Source organism: Bombina bombina, chromosome 2 (genome assembly GCF_027579735.1).
Source record: "Bombina bombina isolate aBomBom1 chromosome 2, aBomBom1.pri, whole genome shotgun sequence".
NCBI classification, from domain to species: domain Eukaryota; kingdom Metazoa; phylum Chordata; class Amphibia; order Anura; family Bombinatoridae; genus Bombina; species Bombina bombina.
In genome coordinates, this window is record NC_069500.1 from 1,109,059,803 (window position 1) to 1,109,082,673 (window position 22,871).

The window sequence follows — 22,871 nt, forward strand, 5'->3', positions numbered from 1 at the left end:
AGGAAATACCAAAACCCTGTTCTCTGATTACAGAAAGAAGGGCACCGAGAACCTTTGAAAAAAATTCTTGGAACTGAGGCTAGGCCAAACGGTAGAGCCACAAAACTGGTAATGCTTGTCTAAAAAGAGAATCTCAGACACTAAAAGTGATCTGGATGAATCGGAATATGCAGATACACATCCTGTAAATCTATTGTAGACATATAATGCCCTTGCTAAACAAAAGGCAGGATAGTCCTACAGTAACCATCTTGAATGTTGGTATCCTTACATAACGATTCAATATTGATAGATCCGGAACTGGTCTGAAGGAATTGACCTTCTTTGGTACAATGAAGACATAAAATAAAACCCCATCCCCTGTTCCAGAACTGGAACTGGCATAACTACTCCAGTCAACTCTAGATCTGAAACACAATTCAGAAATGCTGAGCCTTTGCTGTGTTAACTGGGACACGGGAAAGAAAAAAATCTCTTAGCAGGAGGCCTTAACTTGAAGCCAATTCTGTACCTTTCTGAAACAATGTTCTGAAACCAGAGATTGAGAACGGAATTGATCCAAATTTCTTTGAAGAAAACGTAATCTGCCCCATACCAGCTGAGCTGGAATAAGGGCCGCACCTTCATGGGTACTTAGGAGCTGGCTATAGGTTTCTATAAGGCTTGGATATATTCCAAACTGGAAATAGTTTCCAAACTGATACCGCTCCTGAGGATGAAGGATCAGGCTTTTGTTCCTTGTTGTGAGGAAAGGAACGAAAATGATTATTAGACCTAAATTTACCTTAGATTTTTTATCCTTTGGTAAAAAAGTTCCCTTCCTTCCAGAAACAGTTGAGATAATAATTTATTACCCTGGAAAGAAAGGGAAAGCAAAGTTGACTTAGAAGACATATCAGCATTCCAAGTTTAATCCATAAAGCTTTTCTAGCTAAAATAGCTAGAGACATATACCTGACATCAACTCTAATGATATCAAAAGATGGTATCACCAATAAAATTATTAGCATGTTATAGAATAATAATGCTATAAAATTATGATCTGTTACTTGTTGCGCTAAAGCTTCTAACCAAAAAGTTGAAGCTGCAGCAACATCCGCTAAAAATATAGCAGGTCTAAGAAGATTACCTGAACATAAGTAAGCTTTTCTTAGAAAGGATACAATTTTCCTATCTAAAGGATCCTTAAATGAAGTACTATCTGCCGTAGGAATAGTAGTACATTTAGCAGGAGTAGAGACAGCCCCAAAACCTTAGGGATTTTGTCCCAAAAAACTCTAATCTGTCAGATGGCACAGGATATAATTGCTTAAACGTTTAGAAGGAGTAAAAGAATTACCCAAATTATTCCATTCCCTGGAAATTACTTCAGAAATAGCATCAGGGAGATTAAACACTTCTGGAATAACTACAGGAGATTTAAAAACCTTATTTAAACGTTTAGATTTAGTATCAAGAGGACCAGAATCCTCTATTTCTAATGCAATTAATACTTCTTTAAATAAAGAACGAATAAATTCCATCTTGAACAAATACAAAGATTTATTAGCATCAACCTCTGAGACAGAAACCTCTGAACCAGAAGAACCATTATCAGTATCAGAATGATGATGTTCATTTAAAAATTCATCTGAAAAAAGAGAAGTTTTAAAAGACTTTCATGTAAACTAGAAGGAGAAATAACAGACATAGCCTTCTTAATGGATTTAAAAAAATAAAATCTCTTATGTTTATCAGGAACACTCTGAAAATTAGATGTTGACGGAACAGCAACAGGTAATGTAACAGTACTAAAGGAAATTTTATCTGCATTAATAAGTTTGTCATGACATGCAATACAAACAACAGCTGGAGAAACAGATACCAAAAATTTATAGCAGATACACTTAGCTTGGTAGCTCCAGCACCGGGCAGTGATTTTCCTGAAGTATCTTCTGACTCAGTTGCAACATGGAACATCTTGCAATATGTAATAGAAAAAACAACATATAAAGCAAAATTGATCAAATTCCTTAAATGACAGTTTCAGGAATGGGAAAAAATGCCAGTGAACAAGCTTCTAGCAACCAGAAGCAATAAATAATGAGACTTAAATAATGTGGAGACAAAAGCGACGCCCATATTTTTTTAGCGCCAAATAAGACGCCCACATTATTTGGCGCCTAAATGCTTTTGGCCCCAAAAATGACGCCACATCCGGAACGCCAACATTTTTGGCGCAAAAGAACGTCAAAAAAATGACGCAACTTCCGGCGACACGTATGACGCCGGAAACAGAAAAGATTTTTTGCGCCAAAAAAGTCCACGCCAAGAATGACGCAATAAAATGAAGCATTTTCAGCCCCCGCGAGCCTAACAGCCCACAGGGAAAAAGTCAAATTTTTTAAGGTAAGAAAAAATGATTGATTCAAATGCATTATCCCAAATATGAAACTGACTGTCTGAAAAAAAGGAATGTTGAACATCCTGAGTCAAGGCAAATAAATGTTTGAATACATATATTTAGAACTTTATAAAAAAGTGCCCAACCATAGCTTTAGAGTGTCACAGAAAATAAGACTTACTTACCCCAGGACACTCATCTACATGTTTGTAGAAAGCCAAACCAGTACTGAAACGAAAATCAGCAGAGGTAATGGTATATATATATAAGAGTATATCGTCGATCTGAAAAGGGAGGTAAGAGATGAATCTCCACGACCGATAACAGAGAACCTATGAAATAGACCCCGTAGAAGGAGATCATTGAATTCAAATAGGCAATACTCTCCTCACATCCCTCTGACATTCACTGCACACAGAGGAAAACCGGACCCCAACTTGCTGCGGAGCGCATATCAACGTAGAATCTAGCACAAACTTACTTCACCACCTCCATAGGAGGCAAAGTTTGTAAAACTGAATTGTGGGTGTGGTGAGGGGTGTATTTATAGGCATTTTAAGGTTTGGGAAACTTTGCCCCTCCTGGTAGGAATGTATATCCCATACGTCACTAGCTCATGGACTCTTGCTAATTACATGAAATAAATCCTGTGTGTTGGAACATTCTTCTTAGGAAAGTTTCCAACTTCTTATCCATAGGTTCTCTAAAGGAAGAGCTATCCTCAAGAGGGATAGTAGTCTGCTTAGCTAGCGTCTAAACAGTGCCATCCACCTTAGGGATGGAGCCCACAGCTCTAATTGAGAATTAGAGACCGGGAACACATTTTTTTTAAAGTAGCCGAGGGAGAAAAGGATGTTCCAATTTTTTCCCCATTCGTTACTAATAATGTTCGCCATACAAACTAGGACCGGAAAAGTTTGTGGGACCATCCTGTCTTCATAAACCCTATCTAATTTAGGGATCTTAGGTTCCCCAGGTAGCTTAGCTTCTAGAACCTCTAGCGTAGATAGGACCTCCTTCAGTAAAAAACACAGTCCTCCATAGTAGGAATGTAATCCAACAGTATAAAGAGAAAAATGATACAAAAATAAATGTTTTAAATATAGAAAGGCACCTTTACACAACCAATGGCTGGGGCACTCACCACCTCCTAGACCCAGACAGGATATCAAGAAACGCTCCTCAGGAGTTTTGTCTGCAGCAGGATCGAAAGGAAGTGAATGAAGACATAACCGGTCACATGGTGCCCAAGGCAGAACCTCCTCTGCTATGAAAAAGTGCGCAAAGCTATTAGGGGTTGCACAACTCACAAAAGTGAAACCTGCCTGTTCCAGCTCAAAGTACACATGAGTACAAATGAGCTCTGAAAATGTTCTTCACAAATGTTAAAGCAGTATATAAGCTTCCCAAACTGTTCCCAATAAACTCAAACTAAGGAGATATTAACCCTTGATCCAACTGAGGTATAGAGGAGTCACACTGTGATTTTATATAAGGCGCCCCTGCTATATGAAAGTAAAACAGACTTACCCACTAGGATCCATGCTGTGGAACAGATACAGCCTTTCAAGTGTGACAGCCTTGTTGCGATGCTTTGACAGGGAGTGTGGAAAAGCAAGCAGTGTAACTTGTTAACACTGATTGCTCAGGAGTGGTTATACAGCCTGGATAGCTTCGCAGAAAAAAAACTTTCCCTGCATCTCCAGACTCTACCTTTCATCAATACTTTCACTGAGAGGTTTATACGATTACTTAAAACTCCAGTCCTCTCTTGAAGGGAACATACCTGTTAAGGACTATACAAATCTTCTGACACTTCTCTGCCATCCTCCTCTAGTGACTAAAGGCAAAGAATGACTGGGGGGATAGGGGAAGTGGAAAGGATATTTGGGCCTTTGGCTGGGGTGTCTTTGCCACCTCCTGGTGGCCGGTGTTGTATTTCCCAACAGTAAGGAATGAAGTAGTGGACTCTCCCTACCTTATGGAAAGAAATAGCAGCAAGGCAAGGGTATAAACAAAACGTCAGCAAGGCAAGGGTATAACCAAAAATAGCAGAAAGGCAAGGGTATAAACAAAAACAGCAGAAAGGCAGGGGTATAAACAAAAACAGCAGAAAGGCAGGGGTATAAACAAAAACAGCAGCAAGGCAAGGGTATAAACAAAACAGCAGCAAGACATGGGTAAAAAAACAAAACAGCAGCAAGACATGGGTAAAAAAACAAAACAGCAGCAACAACAACTACTTCCTTAGACCATATGAAATTTGGAAGTTAAATGGACCTTGTGAGGAATGTTACACTCGGTTCTGCTTTGTTAAAATTTTGCTTATTTTTGAAGATAAAGCTTTTTAAAGCTTCTAAATGTGTTATATGAGCATTTATATCAACATTCAGACATCATCAATATAACCAATTTACGACCGTCCCTTGATTTATTATAACATTTTATTTTATCAGTCTTGTTGTAGGTACAGAGTTTAACTGTATTCACATTTAGAGCTGACATGTAGCTCATGCATAATCTTGTTTTTGGACCAGACAGACCACATGAGGAAAAAAAAATTGCTTTTTGATGACTAAAAGTGGATTTACTCTTAAAATAAATAAATGCATGCTATGATGATTAGGTATGTGCAAATATCTGAATGCTGCTCCCTGCGGCCATATTTGGAATTCATTTGACAAATATTCTAATTTTGCACATACTTAATGATGATGTATATACAAAGCTTAAATTAACCCTATAAAGTAAAGGTCACAACCATGATGAAACCTAGGTTTCCCTTATGCAACACTGGCTGTGAGAAAAGTACTAACGTTAAAATAATTTTAATTTATACTCCAACCCCGGCAGAATTTATGATTTCTTGGCCATTTTTCAGAGAATATGAATAACACAAAAAAATTTCTTTCACTCATGGTTAGTGTTTGGTTGAAGCCATTTATTATCAATCAACTGTGTTTACTCTTTAAATCATAATGACAACATTAACTACCCAAATGACTCTGATCAAAAGTTTACATACCCCAGTTCTTAAAACCGTGTATTGCCCCCTTTAACATCAATGACAGCTTGAAGTCTTTTGTGGTATTTGTAGATGGTAAAGCTGCCCATTCTTCCTGGCAAAAAGTCTCCAGTTCCTGTAAATTTGTGGGCTGTCTTGCATGAACTACACGTTTGAGATCTCCACAGAGTGGCTCAATGATATGGAGGTCAGGAGACTGAGATGGCCACTCCAGAACCTTCACTTTATTCTGCTGTAGCCAACGACAGGTCGACTTGGCCTTGTGTTTAGGATCATTGTCATGTAGGAATGTCCAAGTACGTCCCATGGGCAGCTTCCGGGCTGATGAATGCAAATTTACTCTAGTATTTTTTGATAACATACTGCATTCATCTTGCTATCAATTCTGATCAAATTTCCTGTGCCTTTGTAGCTCACACATCCCCAAAACATCAGCGATCTACCTCCGTGTTTCACAGTAGGAATGGTGTACCTTTCCTCATAGGCCAAATGTAGCGTTTATGCTTGTGCCCAAAAAGCTCAATTTTGGTCTCATCACTCCAAATGACTGTGCCAGAAGGTTGGAGGCTTGTCTCTGTGCTGTCTGGTGTATTGTAAGCGGGATACTTTGTGGCATTTGCGTAGTAATGGCTTTCTTCTGGTGACTCGACCATGCAGCCCATCTTTATTCAAGTGCCTCCTTATTGTGCATCTTGAAACAGCCCCACCACATGTTTTCAGAGAGTCCTGTATTTCACCTGTTATTTGTGGGGTTTTCTTTGCATTCCGAACAATTGTCCTGGCAGTTGTGGCTGAAATTTTAATTTGTCCACCCGACCATGGTTTGGTTTCAACAGAACCCCTCATTTTCCACTTCTTGATTGGAATTTGAACACTGCTGATTGGCATTCTCAATTCCTTGGATATCTTTTTATATCCCTTTCCTGTTTTATATAGTTCAACTACCTTTTCCCGCAGTTCCTTTGACAATTCTTTTGCTTTCCCCATGACTCAGAATCCAGAAACGTCAGTGCAGCACTGGATGAAAGATGCAAGGGACTGTCAAGAGTCCAGAAACTCATTGACCTATTACACACACACACACACACACACACACACACACACACTAATTACAAGCAAACAGATCACAGGTAAGGATGGTTACCATTCAAATTCCTTTGTGTATACTTGTGTGCATGTTACCAGGCCAAAATCACCAGGGTATGTAAACTTTTGATCAGGGTCATTTGGGTAGTTTCTGTTGTCATTATGATTTAAAAAGAGTAAACACAGTTGATTGATAATAAATGGCTTCAGCCAAACACTAAACATGAATGAAAAAAGTTTGTGTGTTATCATTCATATTTTCTGAAAAATGGCCAAGAAATCATAAATTCTGCCAGGGTATATAAACTTATGAGCAATATATATATTAGTTTACTTTTACATTTCCCTGTTTGGTGTATTCAAGGACCATTAAAAACTAAATACATTTTATAAGAATAGTACTAAGGTTATATTTCCTACCCCCCCAAGTCATGTATGCCGCCATGTTGAAAACTATTTTTTTTACTACATTCCAGTGCTGCACATGTGCAGTAACTCACTTCAGATACAGTTCCAATATGGCAACATCCATAATTGGTGGGAAGTGCATGGAATGTATTTAGTGTTTAGTATCCCCTTAAAGACTTTCCTGTATGATGCAACTTTATATCCCAAAACTGTTAAAAGTAGCTTGCTGATAAACTAAGCATCACATGTTCTTTCTAGCCAAAAGAATTAAACTTTTTTTTTAACAACGTTTAACAGCTCTGCATCAGAACTCAGACTGAAGTGTACTATGTTTATAAAAGAAAATAACTGTCATTACAGCAAGAACACAAATACAAACAAATGTGCAGTTAGTGAGTTATCTATAGACTGTTTGCGAACAACTAAGTTGTGTACATGCTGGACAGCCTAGTTCTCTGTACTGTGAAACTAAAAAGGTTTTAACACAAAAATCTAGATCGCTCGCAAAACACAGCATCTTGCTTTTCATAGGTTCAAATCTCACATTTTACTTTATTATTAGAAAATACCAGCATTTACAGAGACTTGCAGCTCATTAAATTTAAGTGTGTTTATATATAGAAAATTATTGGCTGAAAGAAACCTGAACATTATAGAGGTCACATTTTATATTTCAAGTTTCAATTAAGAGGATAAAATCTTCCTTTTTTTTAGTGAGAACGTAAACTCTTGCAGTAAAACAAGTTTTTCATGTATATATGTGTTTGCATACAGACATGTTCTAAAGATGAAAACCTGCAGAAGTTACTTACACGAGCTGTTGAGTCTCTACTACAGGTCACAAGTACATCAATAGTAGGGTGCAAATCAAGTCCATAGACTGCACTTAGATGACCATGGTAGTGTCTGATGACCTATTGAAAAAGAAAAAGAAAAAACGCATGTGTTAAACTTTCTTGTATAAACCAAAGATAAAAAAAAAATCAAAAAAACAGAATTTATGCTTACCTGATAAATTACTTTCTCTTGCGGTGTATCCAGTCCACGGATTCATCCTTACTTGTGGGATATTCTCATTCCCTACAGGAAGTGGCAAAGAGAGCACACAGCAAAGCTGTCCATATAGCTCCCGCTCAGGCTCCGCCCCCCAGCCATTCGACCGACGGTTAGGAGAAAAAGGAGAAACCACAGGGTGCAGTGGTGACTGTAGTTTAAACAAGAATTTTTAACCTGACTTAATTGCCAGGGCGGGCCGTGGACTGGATACACCGCAAGAGAAAGTAATTTATCAGGTAAGCATAAATTCTGTTTTCTCTTGCAAGGTGTATCCAGTCCACGGACTCATCCTTACTTGTGGGATACCAATACCAAAGCTTTAGGACACGGATGAAGGGAGGGAACAAGACAGGTAACCTAAACGGAAGGCACCACTGCTTGCAAAACCTTTCTCCCAAAAATAGCCTCCGAAGAAGCAAAAGTATCCAATTTGTAAAATTTGGCAAAAGTATGCAGTGAAGACCAAGTCGCTGCCTTACAAATCTGTTCAACAGAAGCCTCATTCTTGATGGCCCAAGTGGAAGCCACAGCTCTGGTGGAATGAGCTGTAATTCGTTCAGGAGGCTGCTGCCCAGCAGTCTCATAAGCCAATCGGATGATGCTTTTCAACCAGAAGGAAAGAGAGGTAGCCGTCGCTTTTTGACCTCTCCTCTTACCAGAATAGACAACAAAGATGTTCGTCTGAAATCCTTAGTTGCTTGTAAATAGAATTTCAAAGCACGAACCACATCAAGATTGTATAAAAGCCATTCCTTCTTAGAAGCTGGATTAACACCACATTCACTTTACCCTCCCATGGAGATGCTACTTGTTAGAGCGGCAAAGAGAATGACTGGGGGGCGGAGCCAGAGGGGGAGCTATATGGACAGCTTTGCTGTGTGCTCTCTTTGCCACTTCCTGTAGGGAATGAGAATATCCCACAAGTAAGGATGAATCCGTGGACTGGATACACCTTTCAAGAAAAAACTGTATATACATTCCTTCAAAACTAAAATATAGAATAATAACAAAATGCTACAAAGTAAAACAAAATACACACAGGCAGTATTACAATTTATAACAAAACCCACTAAACAATTATAGTTAAATGATGCACTAAGTTTCCATATTAAAAATAAAAATACCTTTAAGGAAAAAAAAAAGCTCATGTTATTGTCTAAACGAGATAATTATTCTGAAGCATAGATGGTCCACAATTTTTCCAAAATCCTGATCAATAAAAAGTGATATTTGTCCATTTAATTTCAATTCATTGACTACTTTGAAAATGTCAGAATACACATTGTGAAGAGCAATGATTTCAAAGACATTGTTATGCTTCAGATGTTTAAAGGGACATTGTAATGCAAAAGTACAAGCTCTAATTTGTTAGCACTAGTTACCCTGCAAGTCTAACTACGATTTTCACCCCATAGCACCGTTTAGATGTATAGCTCTGGATCTGCAGAGAACTGTTGGTTACAGACAAGGTGACTGAGCTAATCAACACCAGTAGCTGCACAGGTAGAATTAGTGCATGTTGTATCTATTTAAATACACCCTACTCATATATGGGAGTATTGTTTTTAACAACACCACCCTTGCATTTTGACATTTAATAGCCAAATCAGCCATAAAAGTCGAAAAAACAGACAGACATGGAGAGTCCACAACGTCATTCCAATTATTAGTGGGATATTCAACTCCTGGCCAGCAGGAGGAGGCAAAGAGCACCCCAGCAAAGCTGTTAAGTGTAACTGCCTTACCCATCACCCCCAGTCATTCAGCTGAAGGAAATGAAAAAGGAAGAAACACAAGGGTGAAAAGGTGCCTGAAGTTTACACAAGGAAACTGCCAAATTATAATTAGACCCAGGGGTCTGGGACATCGCGTATCACAGATCAAAGTATTGGTGAATTTAAGAGCTTTGATCCTATCTTGATCTCCTCTACTGTAGTTTCCTCTGTAATAAGATCAGATAACGCATTGCACCAATAAGATGCAGCTCCTGCAACAGTAGCAATAATCGCTGCTGGTTGCCACTGCAATCCTTGATGGACATAAATCTTTTTTTAAGTAAGCCTCTAGCTTCTTGTCCATTGTGTCCTTAAAAGAGCAACTATCCTCTATAGGAATAGTAGTTCTCTTAGCAAGAGTAGAAATAGCTCCTTCTACTTTTGGAACAGTGCGCCATGAGTCACGAATAGAGTCAGCCACAGAAAACATCTTCTTAAAAACAGGGGAAGGGAACAAAAAAGGAACCCCTGGTTTGTCCCATTCCTAAACAATAATTTCAGACATCTTCCTTGGTACAGGAAAAACCTCCTCAGAAGATGGGGAATCATAGACTCTATCCACTTTTGAAGACTTTGTGGGGTTGACAGCAACCGCTGGTTCAGACTAGGGCTGGGCAATATGGGAAAAAATTAAATATGGCGATTGCGATTTTAATCACAATTTTGTTTTAAATAACTTAAATATACATTTTTCAAAAAATGCATTAAAATGTACAGAATCTTAAAGTACATATTTCTCATTGTTCAATACAGGCTGAGAGCATTACAATACAAACAACAAAACAGAATTTATGCTTACCTGATAAATTACTTTCTCCAACGGTGTGTCCGGTCCACGGCGTCATCCTTACTTGTGGGAATATCTCTTCCCCAACAGGAAATGGCAAAGAGTCCCAGCAAAGCTGGCCATATAGTCCCTCCTAGGCTCCGCCCACCCCAGTCATTCGACCGACGGACAGGAGGAAAAAATAGGAGAAACCATAGGGTGTCGTGGTGACTGTAGTTAGAGAAAATAATTCATCAGACCTGATTAAAAAAACCAGGGCGGGCCGTGGACCGGACACACCGTTGGAGAAAGTAATTTATCAGGTAAGCATAAATTCTGTTTTCTCCAACATTGGTGTGTCCGGTCCACGGCGTCATCCTTACTTGTGGGAACCAATACCAAAGCTTTAGGACACAGATGAAGTGAGGGAGCAAATCAGGTTACCTAAACGGAAGGCACCACGGCTTGCAAAACCTTTCTCCCAAAAATAGCCTCCGAAGAAGCAAAAGTATCAAATTTGTAAAATTTGGCAAGTGTGCAGTGAAGACCAAGTCGCTGCCTTACATATCTGATCAACAGAAGCCTCTTTCTTGAAGGCCCATGTAGAAGCTACAGCCCTAGTGGAGTGAGCTGTGATTCTTTCAGGAGGCTGCCGTCCGGCAGTCTCATAAGCCAATCGGATGATGCTTTTAAGCCAAAAAGAAAGAGAGGTAGAAGTTGCTTTTTGACCTCTCCTTTTACCAGAGTAGACGACAGAGAAGAAGTTTGTCTGAACTCTTTTGTAGCTTCTAAGTAGAATTTTAGAGCACGGACTACATCTAAATTGTGTAGCAAACGTTCCTTCTTTGAAACTGGATTCAGACACAAAGAAGGTACAACTATCTCCTGATTAATATTTTTGTTGGAAACAACCTTTGGTAGAAAACCAGGCTTAGTACGCAAAACAACCTTATCTGAATGGAACACCAGATAGGGTGGAGTACATTGTAGAGCAGATAACTCAAAAACTCTTCTAGCAGAAGAAATAGCAACCAAAAACAAAACTTTCCAAGATAACAACTTAATATCTACGGAATGTAAAGGTTCAAACGGAACCCCTTGAAGAACTGAAAGAACTAGATTTAAACTCCAGGGAGGAGTCAAAGGTCTGTAAACAGGCTTGATCCGAACCAAAGCCTGAACAAATGCTTGAACATCTGGCACAACTGTCAGTCGTTTGTGTAGTAGGACAGATAAAGCAGAAATCTGTCCCTTTAGAGAACTTGCAGATAATCCTTTATCCAAACCTTCTTGTAGAAAGGAAAGAATCCTAGGAATCTTTATCTTATTCCATGGGAATCCCTTGGATTCACACCAGCAGATATATCTTTTCCATATTTTATGGTAAATCTTTCTAGTTACCGGTTTTCTGGCTTGAACCAGAATATCTATCACGGAATCTGAAAACCCAGGCTTTGATAGAATCAAGCGTTCAATCTCCAAGCCGTCAGCTGGAGGGAGACCAGATTTGGATGTTCGAATGGACCCTGAACAAGAAGGTCCTGTCTCAAAAGGTAGCTTCCATGGTGGAACCGATGACATATTCACCAGGTCTGCATACCAAGTCCTGCATGGCCACGCAGGAGCTATCAAGATCACCGAGGCCCTCTCCTGTTTGATCCAGGCTACCAGCCTGGGAATGAGAGGAAACGGTGGAAACACATAAGCTAGGTTGAAGGTCCAAGGTGCTACTAGTGCATCCACTAGAGTCGCCTTGGGATCCCTGGATCTAGACCCGTAGCAAGGAACCTTGAAGTTCTGACGGGACGCAATCAGATCCATATCTGGAATGCCCCATAGTTGCGTCAACTGGGCAAAGATCTCCGGGTGGAGTTCCTACTCCCCCGGATGGAATGTCTGACGACTCAAATAATCCGCTTCCCAGTTTTCCACACCTGGAATGTGGATCGCAGATAGGTGGCAGGAGTGATTCTCCGCCCATTGTATTATTTTGGTCACTTCTTTCATCGCCAGGGAACTCCTTGTTCCCCCCTGATGATTGAGATACGCAACAGTGGTCATGTTGTCTGATTGGAATCTTATGAATCTGGCCTTTGCTAGCTGAGGCCAAGCCCTGAGAGCATTGAATATCGCTCTTAGTTCCAGAATGTTTATCGGGAGAAGAGACTCTTCCCGAGACCACAGTCCCTGAGCTTTCAGGGATTCCCAGACCGCGCCCCAGCCCACTAGGCTGGCGTCGGTCGTGACGATGACCCACTCTGGACTGTGGAAGCTCATTCCCTGGGATAGGTGATCCTGGGTTAGCCACCAACGGAGTGAGTCTCTGGTCTTCTGATCTACTTGAATCACTGGAGACAAGTCTGTATAGTCCCCATTCCACTGTTTCAGCATGCACAGTTGTAATGGTCTTAGATGAATTCGCGCAAAAGGAACTATGTCCATTGCTGCAACCATCAATCCTACTACTTCCATGCACTGAGCTACGGAAGGACGAGGAATAGAATGAAGAACTTGACAAGCGTTTAGAAGTTTTGACTTTCTGACTTCTGTCAAGAAAATCCTAATTTCTAAGGAATCTATTATTGTTCCCAAGAAGGGAACTCTTGTCGACGGAGACAGGGAACTTTTTTCTATGTTCACCTTCCATCCGTGAGATCTTAGAAAGGCCAGAACGATGTCTGAGTGAGCCTTTGCCTTTGAAAGAGACGACGCTTGTACTAGAATGTCGTCCAAGTACGGTACTACTGCAATGCCCCTTGGTCTTAGAACCGCTAGAAGGGATCCGAGTACCTTTGTGAAAATCCTTGGAGCAGTGGCTAACCCGAATGGGAGGGCCACAAACTGGTAATGTTAGTCCAGAAAGGCGAACCTTAGGAACTGATGATGTTCTTTGTGGATAGGGATATGTAGATACGCATCCTTTAGATCCACGGTAGTCATAAATTGACCTTCCTGAATTGTGGGTAGAATCGTTTGAATGGTTTCCATCTTGAACGATGGTACCCTGAGAAATTTGTTTAGGATCTTTAGATCCAGGATTGGTCTTAAAGTTCCCTCTTTTTTGGGAACCACAAACAGATTTGAGTAAAATCCCATTCCTTGTTCCGCCGTTGGAACTGGGTGTATCACTCCCATCTTTAACAGGTCTTCTACACAACGGAAGAATGCCTGTCTCTTTATTTGGTTTGAGGATAAGTGAGACATGTGGAACCTTCCCCTTGGGGGTAGTTCCTTGAATTCCAGAAGATAACCCTGAAAAACTATTTCTAGCGTGCAGGGATCCTGAACATCTCTTGCCCAAGCCTGAGCAAAGAGAGAGAGTCTTCCCCTCCACTAGATCCGGTCCCGGATCGGGGGCTACTCCTTCATGCTGTTTTGTTAGCAGCGGCAGGCTTCTTGGCTTGCTTACCCTTGTTCCAGCCTTGCATCGGTTTCCAGGCTGGTTTGGTCTGTGAGGTATTACCCTCTTGCTTAGAGGATGCAGAATTAGAGCCCGTTCTGTTCCTGAAATTACGAAAGGAACGAAAATTAGACTTATTCTTGGCTTTGAAAGGCCTATCTTGTGGGAGGGCGTGGCCCTTTCCCCCAGTGATGTCTGAGATAATCTCTTTCAATTCTGGCCCGAAGAGAGTTTTACTCTTGAAGGGGATATTAAGCAATTTTGTCTTGGATGATACATCCGCTGACCAAGACTTTAGCCAAAGCGCTCTGCGCGCCACAATTGCAAAACCTGAATTTTTCGCCGCTAATCTAGCTATTTGCAAAGCGGCATCTAAAATAAAAGAGTTAGCCAACTTAAGTGCGTGAACTCTGTCCATAACCTCCTCATATGGAGTCTCTCTACTGAGCAACTTTTCTAGTTCCTCGAACCAGAACCACGCTGCTGTAGTGACGGGAACAATGCACGAAATGGGTTGAAGAAGGTAACCTTGCTGTATAAAAATCTTTTTAAGCAAACCCTCCAATTTTTTATCCATAGGATCTTTGAAAGCACAATTATCCTCGATAGGAATAGTAGTGCGCTTGTTTAGAGTAGAAATTGCCCCCTTGACCTTAGGGACTGTCTGCCATAAGTCCTTTCTGGGGTCGACCATAGGAAATAATTTCTTAAATATAGGAGGGGGAACAAAAGGTATGCAGGGCTTCTCCCATTCCTTATTCACTATGTCCGCCACCCGCTTGGGTATAGGAAAAGAGTCGGGGTGCACCAGAACCTCTAGGAACTTGTCCATCTTGCATAATTTTTCTGAAATGACCAGGTTGTGACAATCATCCAGAGTAGTTAACACCTCCTTAAGCAGTGCTCGGAGATGTTCTAATTTAAATTTAAATGTCACAACATCAGGTTCAGCCTGTTGGGAAATTTTTCCTGAATCTGAAATTTCCCCATCTGACAAAACCTCCCTCATGGCCCCTTCAGATTGGTGTGAGGGTATGACAGAACAATTATCATCAGCGCCCTCCTGCTCTTCAGTGTTTAAAACAGAGCAATCACGTTTTCTCTGATATGCAGGCATTTTGGATAAAATATTTGCTATGGAGTTATCCATTACAGCCGTCAATTGTTGCATGGTAATAAGCATTGGCGCGCTAGAAGTACTAGGGGCCTCCTGCGTGGGCAAAACTGGTGTAGACACAGAAGGAGATGATGTAGAACCATGTCTACTCCCTTCATCTGATGAATCATCTTGGGCAACTTCATTATCTGTGACAGTACTGTCCTTACTTTGTTTGGACGCTTTAGCACAATTATCACATAATTTAGAAGGGGGAGACACATTGACTTTCATACATATAGAACATAGCTTATCTGAAGGCACAGACATGTTAAACAGGCTTAAACTTGTCAGTAAAACACAAAAACCGTTTTAAATCAAAACCGTTACTGTCTCTTTAAATTTTAAACAGAGCACACTTTATTACTGAATATGTGAAAAAATATGAAGGAATTGTTCAAAATTTACCAAAATTTCACCACAGTGTCTTAAAGCATTAAAAGTATTGCACACCAACTTTCAGAGCTTTAACCCTTAAAATAACGAAACCGGAGGCGGTTACAGTTTTAACCCCTCTACAGTCCCAGCTACAGCCTTTGCTGCGACTCTACCAAGCCCAGAGGGGAATACGATACCAAATGACGCCTTCTAGGAACTTTTCCAACTATTTTCAGGTCCTCACACATGCATCTGCATGTCTTGCTCTCAAAAATAACTGCGCAGTAATGGCGCGAAAATGAGGCTCAGCCTACAACTGGGAAGGCCCTTCCTGACTGGAAAAGGTGTCTAACATAGTGCCTGACGTTAAAAAACGTTCCCCAAGTTTATAAATGTGAAATACCAGCATAAACATGTATAAAATGCCCAAATAAAGCAATCGATTTTGCCCATAAAAGTGTCTACCAGTTTTATAGCCCATATTAAGCCCTTTATTCTGCTTGAGACTAAGAAAATGGCTTACCGGTCCCCATGAGGGGAAATGACAGCCTTCCAGCATTACACAGTCTTGTTAGAAATATGGCTAGTCATACCTTAAGCAGAAAAGTCTGCTAACTGTTTCCCCCAACTGAAGTTACTTCATCTCAACAGTCCTATGTGGAAACAGCAAAGAATTTTAGTTACTGTCTGCTAAAATCATCTTCCTCTCACAAACAGAATTCTTCATCTCTTTCTGTTTCAGAGTAAATAGTACATACCAGCACTATTTTAAAATAACAAACTCTTGATAGTAGAATAAAAAACTACAACTAAACACCACATACTCTTAACCATCTCCGTGGAGATGTTGCCTGTGCAACGGCAAAGAGAATGACTGGGGTGGGCGGAGCCTAGGAGGGACTATATGGCCAGCTTTGCTGGGACTCTTTGCCATTTCCTGTTGGGGAAGAGATATTCCCACAAGTAAGGATGACGCCGTGGACCGGACACACCAATGTTGGAGAAATCTAGTTTAAATGTAATTAGCTATAGGTGCTTCAAGAAAAGCTATAATGTACTCCTTGTATTTATTGTATGTGTACACTTTAAACGAAAAAAAAAAAATCAGATAAACCCACACACAATAAATATAAATAAATTATATATATATATATATATATATATATATATATATATATATATATATATATATATATATATATATATATATATATATATATATATTTATTTATTAATTTTTTAAACATTTTATCTTGACTGACAATGAGCCCTGCTCCTGTCCAGGAATCCAATACAGGCATATAGCAGTAGAGGTGGGGGGCTGCTCCTTTCAGAAATGCTGTGCCTTGCTGATATCAAATACATTGTAGATGCAGTTAACCCAACTGTTAGCTAGCAGAGGGGGACTGCAGTTTTAGCCTTATTTGGCAGCCGTGGTGTTAACAGCATCTGCATTTGAGCCATTTCTAAGAGAGCAGGAGATTGTGTGGGAGGTTCCATGATGATTACATACCCTAAGTTTCAGACTGTAGACGTTCCTGGGGGGGGGGGGGGATATAAGTAAATGGCTTTCCTTCCTCTTCACTCTCCTCCATGGGCTCTGCTTTTAGACTTCTAAAGATTGATCGGCTGCTACGGAGATCAAACAGAACTCATTTGTAGAAAGTAAAACAGCCATTTTACAAATGTGTGCTAAAAACAACCACTAGATGGAGCTGGTTTGCAAGAAATCACATGCAAATCAAGGCAGTACAGCCACATCTGAGGAATTTTTTGCCTGAGGTTCCTACCGCCAAGATAATACTGAACTAGTAACAGGAATGGAGTCTGGCCTGCTCAGTAATACGGTCCGATCAAAGCCACCAAAAAAGAAAAACAGCCTCCACTTGAAAAGCTGAACTCTACTGCGTATCAGTCAAGTCGCAACGGCACCGCTCTGCTAAACTGAAACTGCGGGTGTCACGTGACCTTTCTAAAATTAAAGTGCACAATATTTCCCTGCAGAGGAAAAAAGGCGCAGCTTGAAATCTGCTGCTTGTAAAAACAGCATTACCGTCTTAAAGAGCAAACCGCAAATAAAAGTATCTTGGCTCACCAGCCTAACACATCTCTAGACAAAATACATCCCAGCCCATTGAGAGAACTGTCTCCAATCTCATACTGCAAAGTTAGGAATAAATTTATCCCATAATAAAGTGTGCCAATAAAAAATGTGCCCATATGAATCCTTATATTATTTAAGGATTATTATTTTTGTAGATAACAACAAAAGGGATCTAGAAGGAGGATTAACCCCATAAGTGCTGCTGTCATTCAATACCTAGAAGACAAAAGCACTTACCTTAGATCCTTGCATAAGAGATGCTGATCCTCAAGGTGTGGCAGGCACTACGCTCCCCGTCATGGACCTGTAGGAAAAGAAAACATAAATTATGCTTACCTGATAAATTCCTTTCTCCTGTAGTGTAGTCAGTCCACGGGTCATCCATTACTTATGGGATATTAACTCCTCCCCAACAGGAAGTGCAAGAGGATCACCCAAGCAGAGCTGCTATATAGCTCCTCCCCTCTACGTCATACCCAGTCATTCGACCGAAAACCAAACGAGAAAGGAGAAACTATAGGGTGCAGTGGTGACTGGAGTATAATTTAAAATTTAGACCTGCCATAAAAACAGGGCGGGCCGTGGACTGACTACACTACAGGAGAAAGGAATTTATCAGGTAAGCATAAATTATGTTTTCTCCTGTTAAGTGTAGTCAGTCCACGGGTCATCCATTACTTATGGGATACCAATACCAAAGCTAAAAGTACACGGATGACGGGAGGGACAGGCAGGATCTTTACACGGAAGGAACCACTGCCTGAAGAACCTTTCTCCCAAAAACAGCCTCAGAAGAAGCAAAAGTGTCAAATTTGTAAAATTTGGAAAAAGTATGAAGAGAAGACCAAGTTGCAGCCTTGCAAATCTGTTCAACAGAGGCCTCATTCTTAAAGGCCCACGTGGAAGCCACAGCTCTCGTAGAATGAGCTGTAATTCTTTCAGGAGGCTGCTGTCCAGCAGTCTCATAGGCTAAGCGTATTATGCTACGAAGCCAGAAAGAGAGAGAGGTAGCAGAAGCTTTTTGACCTCTCCTCTGTCCAGAATAAACGACAAACAGGGAAGAAGTTTGGCGAAAATCTTTAGTTGCCTGTAAATAAAATTTCAGGGCACGGACAACGTCTAGATTGTGTAGAAGTCGTTCCTTCTTTGAAGAAGGGTTAGGACACAATGAAGGAACAACAATCTCTTGATTGATATTCCTGTTGGTGACTACCTTAGGTAAGAACCCAGGTTTAGTACGCAGAACTACCTTGTCTGAATGAAAAATCAGATAAGGAGAATCACAATGTAAGGCCGATAACTCAGAGACTCTTCGAGCCGAGGAAATAGCCATTAAAAACAGAACTTTCCAAGATAACAGCTTGATATCAATGGAATGAAGGGGTTCAAACGGAACACCCTGTAAAACGTTAAGAACTAAGTTTAAGCTCCACGGTGGAGCAACAGTCTTAAACACAGGCTTGATCCTGGCCAAAGCCTGACAAAAAGCCTGAACGTCTGGAACTTCTGACAGACGTTTGTGTAAAAGGATTGACAGAGCTGAGATCTGTCCCTTTAAAGAACTTGCAGATAAACCCTTTTCTAAACCTTCTTGTAGAAAAGACAATATCCTAGGAATCCTAACCTTACTCCATGAGTAACTCTTGGATTCGCACCAATGTAAGTATTTACGCCATATTTTATGGTAAATTTTCCTGGTAACAGGTTTCCTAGCCTGTATTAAGGTATCAATTACTGACTCCGAAAATCCACGCTTTGATAAAATCAAGCGTTCAATCTCCATGCAGTCAGCTTCAGAGAAATTAGATTTTGATGTTTGAAAGGACCCTGAATTAGAAGGTCCTGTCTCAGAGGCAGAGACCAAGGTGGACAGGATGACATGTCCACTAGATCTGCATACCAGGTCCTGCGTGGCCACGCAGGCGCTATTAGAATCACTGATGCTCTCTCCTGTTTGATCCTGGCAATCAATCGAGGAAGCATCGGGAAGGGTGGAAACACATAAGCCATTTTGAAGGTCCAAGGTGCTGTTAGAGCATCTATCAGAACCGCTCCCGGGTCCCTGGACCTGGACCCGTAACAAGGAAGCTTGGCGTTCTGGCGAGACGCCATGAGATCCATATCTGGTCTGCCCCAACGCCGAAGTATTTGGGCAAAGACCTCCGGATGAAGTTCCCACTCCCCCGGATGAAAAGTCTGGCGACTTAGGAAATCCGCCTCCCAGTTCTCCACGCCTGGGATGTGGATCGCTGATAGGTGGCAAGAGTGAGACTCTGCCCAGAGAATTATCTTTGAGACTTCCATCATCGCTAGGGAACTCCTTGTCCCTCCTTGATGGTTGATGTAAGCCACAGTCGTGATGTTGTCCGACTGAAACCTGATGAACCTCAGAGATGCTAGCGGAGGCCAAGCTAGAAGGGCATTGAAAACTGCTCTTAATTCCAGAATGTTTATGGGAAGGAGACTTTCCTCTTGAGTCCATGATCCCTGAGTCTTCAGGGAATTCCAGACAGCGCCCCAACCTAGCAGGCTGGCGTCTGTTGTTACAATCGTCCAATCTGGTCTGCTGAAGGGCATCCCCTTGGACAGATGTGGCCGAGAGAGCCACCATAGAAGAGAATCTCTGGTCTCTTGATCCAGATTCAGCATAGGGGACAAATCTGAGTAATCCCCATTCCACTGACTTAGCATGCACAATTGCAGTGGTCTGAGATGCAGGCGTGCAAAGGGAACTATGTCCATTGCCGCTACCATTAAACCTATTACCTCCATGCATTGAGCCACTGACGGGTGTGGAATGGAATGAAGGACACGGCAAGCATTTAGGAGTTTTGTTAACCTGTCCTCTGTCAGGTAAATTTTCATTTCTACCGAATCTATAAGAGTCCCTAAGAAGGGAACTCTTGTGAGTGGCAATAGAGAACTCTTTTCTTCGTTCACCTTCCACCCATGTGACCTTAGAAATGCCAGTACTAACTCTGTATGAGACTTGGCAGCTTGGAAACTTGACGCTTGTATCAGGATGTCGTCTAGGTACGGAGCTACCGATATTCCTCGCGGTCTTAGTACCGCCAGAAGAGAACCCAGAACCTTTGTGAAGATTCTTGGAGCAGTAGCTAACCCGAAGGGAAGAGCTACAAACTGGTAATGCCTGTCTAGGAAGGCAAACCTTAGGTACCGGTAATGATCCTTGTGAATCGGTATGTGAAGGTACGCATCCTTTAAATCCACTGTGGTCATGTACTGACCCTTTTGGATCATGGGTAAGATTGTCCGAATAGTTTCCATTTTGAACGATGGAACTCTTAGGAATTTGTTTAGGATCTTTAAATCCAAGATTGGTCTGAAGGTTCCTTCTTTCTTGGGAACCACAAACAGATTTGAGTAAAACCCTTGTCCGTGTTCCGATCGCGGAACCGGGTGGATCACTCCCATTAGAAAAAGATCTTGTACACAGCGTAGAAACGCCTCTTTCTTTATCTGGTTTGTTGACAACCTTGAAAGATGAAATCTCCCTTTTGGAGGAGAAGCTTTGAAGTCCAGAAGATATCCCTGAGATATGATCTCTAACGCCCAGGGATCCTGGACATCTCTTGCCCAAGCCTGGGCGAAGAGAGAAAGTCTGCCCCCCACTAGATCCGTTTCCGGATCGGGGGCCCTCACTTCATGCTGTCTTAGGGGCAGCAGCAGGTTTTCTGGCCTGCTTGCCCTTGTTCCAGGTCTGGTTAGGTTTCCAGCCCTGTCTGTAGCGAGCAACAGTTCCTTCCTGTTTTGGAGCGGAGGAAGTTGATGCTGCTCCTGCCTTGAAGTTGCGAAAGGCACGAAAATTAGACTGTCTAGCCCTTGGTTTGGCTCTGTCTTGAGGCAGGGCATGGCCCTTACCTCCAGTAATGTCAGCGATAATTTCTTTCAAACCGGGCCCGAATAAGGTCTGCCCCTTGAAAGGTATGTTAAGCAATTTAGATTTAGAAGTCACATCAGCTGACCAGGATTTAAGCCACAGCGCTCTGCGCGCCTGAATGGCGAATCCGGAGTTCTTAGCCGTAAGCTTAGTTAAATGTACTACGGCATCAGAAATAAATGAATTAGCTAGCTTAAGGACTCTAAGCTTGTCTGTAATCTCATCCAATGTAGCTGGGCTAATGGTCTCTTCCATAGACTCAAACCAGAATGCCGCCGCAGCCGTGACAGGCGCAATGCATGCAAGGGGTTGCAATATAAAACCTTGTTGAACAAACATTTTCTTAAGGTAACCCTCTAACTTTTTATCCATTGGATCTGAAAAAGCACAGCTATCCTCCACCGGGATAGTGGTACGCTTAGCTAAAGTAGAAACTGCTCCCTCCACCTTAGGGACCGTCTGCCATAAGTCCCGTGTGGTGGCGTCTATTGGAAACATCTTTCTAAATATAGGAGGGGGTGAGAAAGGCACACCGGGTCTATCCCACTCCTTGTTAACAATTTCTGTAAGCCTTTTAGGTATAGGAAAAACGTCAGTACACGTCGGTACCGCAAAATATTTATCCAGCCTACATATTTTCTCTGGGATTGCAACCGTGTTACAATCATTCAGAGCTGCTAATACCTCCCCTAGTAACACACGGAGGTTCTCAAGCTTAAATTTAAAGTTTGAAATGTCTGAATCCAGTTTATTTGGATCAGATCCGTCACCCACAGAATGAAGCTCTCCGTCTTCATGTTCTGCAAATTGTGACGCAGTATCAGACATGGCCCTAGTATTTTCAGCGCACTCTGTTCTCATTCCAGAGTGGTCGCGTTTACCCCTAAGTTCTGGCAATTTAGATAAAACTTCAGTCATAACATTAGCCATGTCTTGCAAAGTGATTTGTAATGACCGCCCTGATGTACTTGGCGTCACAATATCACGCACCTCCTGAGCGGATGCAGGTACTGACACGTGAGGAGAGTTAGTCGGCATAACTTCCCCCTCGTTGTCTGGTGAAATTTTCTTTACATGTACAGATTTGCTTTTACTTAAAGTAGCATCAATGCAATTAGTACACAAATTTCTATTGGGCTCCACATTGGCCTTTGAACATATTGCACAAAGAGATTCCTCTATGTCAGACATGTTTAAACAAACTAGCAATTAAACTAGCAAGCTTGGAAAATACTTTTCAAATAAATTCACAAGCAATATAAAAAACGTTACTGTGCCTTTAAGAAGCACACAAAAAATTGTCACAGTTGAAATAACATGAACCGGATTAGTTATAGAAACCAAATTTTCACATTAAATTTATTAATTTAGCAAAGGATTGCACCCACTAGTAAATGGATGATTAACCCCTTAATACCAAAAAACGGATAACA

The 22,871-nt window shown here is 41.2% G+C and overlaps 1 protein-coding gene across 1 annotated transcript in view; it reads right to left on the minus strand.

The window, feature by feature from the left end:
- Positions 1–22,871, minus strand: part of PLRG1 (pleiotropic regulator 1) — a 204,430-nt gene that overhangs the window by 140,235 nt on the left and 41,324 nt on the right. The window contains exon 10 of the mRNA XM_053703756.1: positions 7,715–7,816. Within this exon, the coding sequence (XP_053559731.1) occupies positions 7,715–7,816 (102 nt within the window). The remainder of the gene's footprint in view (positions 1–7,714; positions 7,817–22,871) is intronic.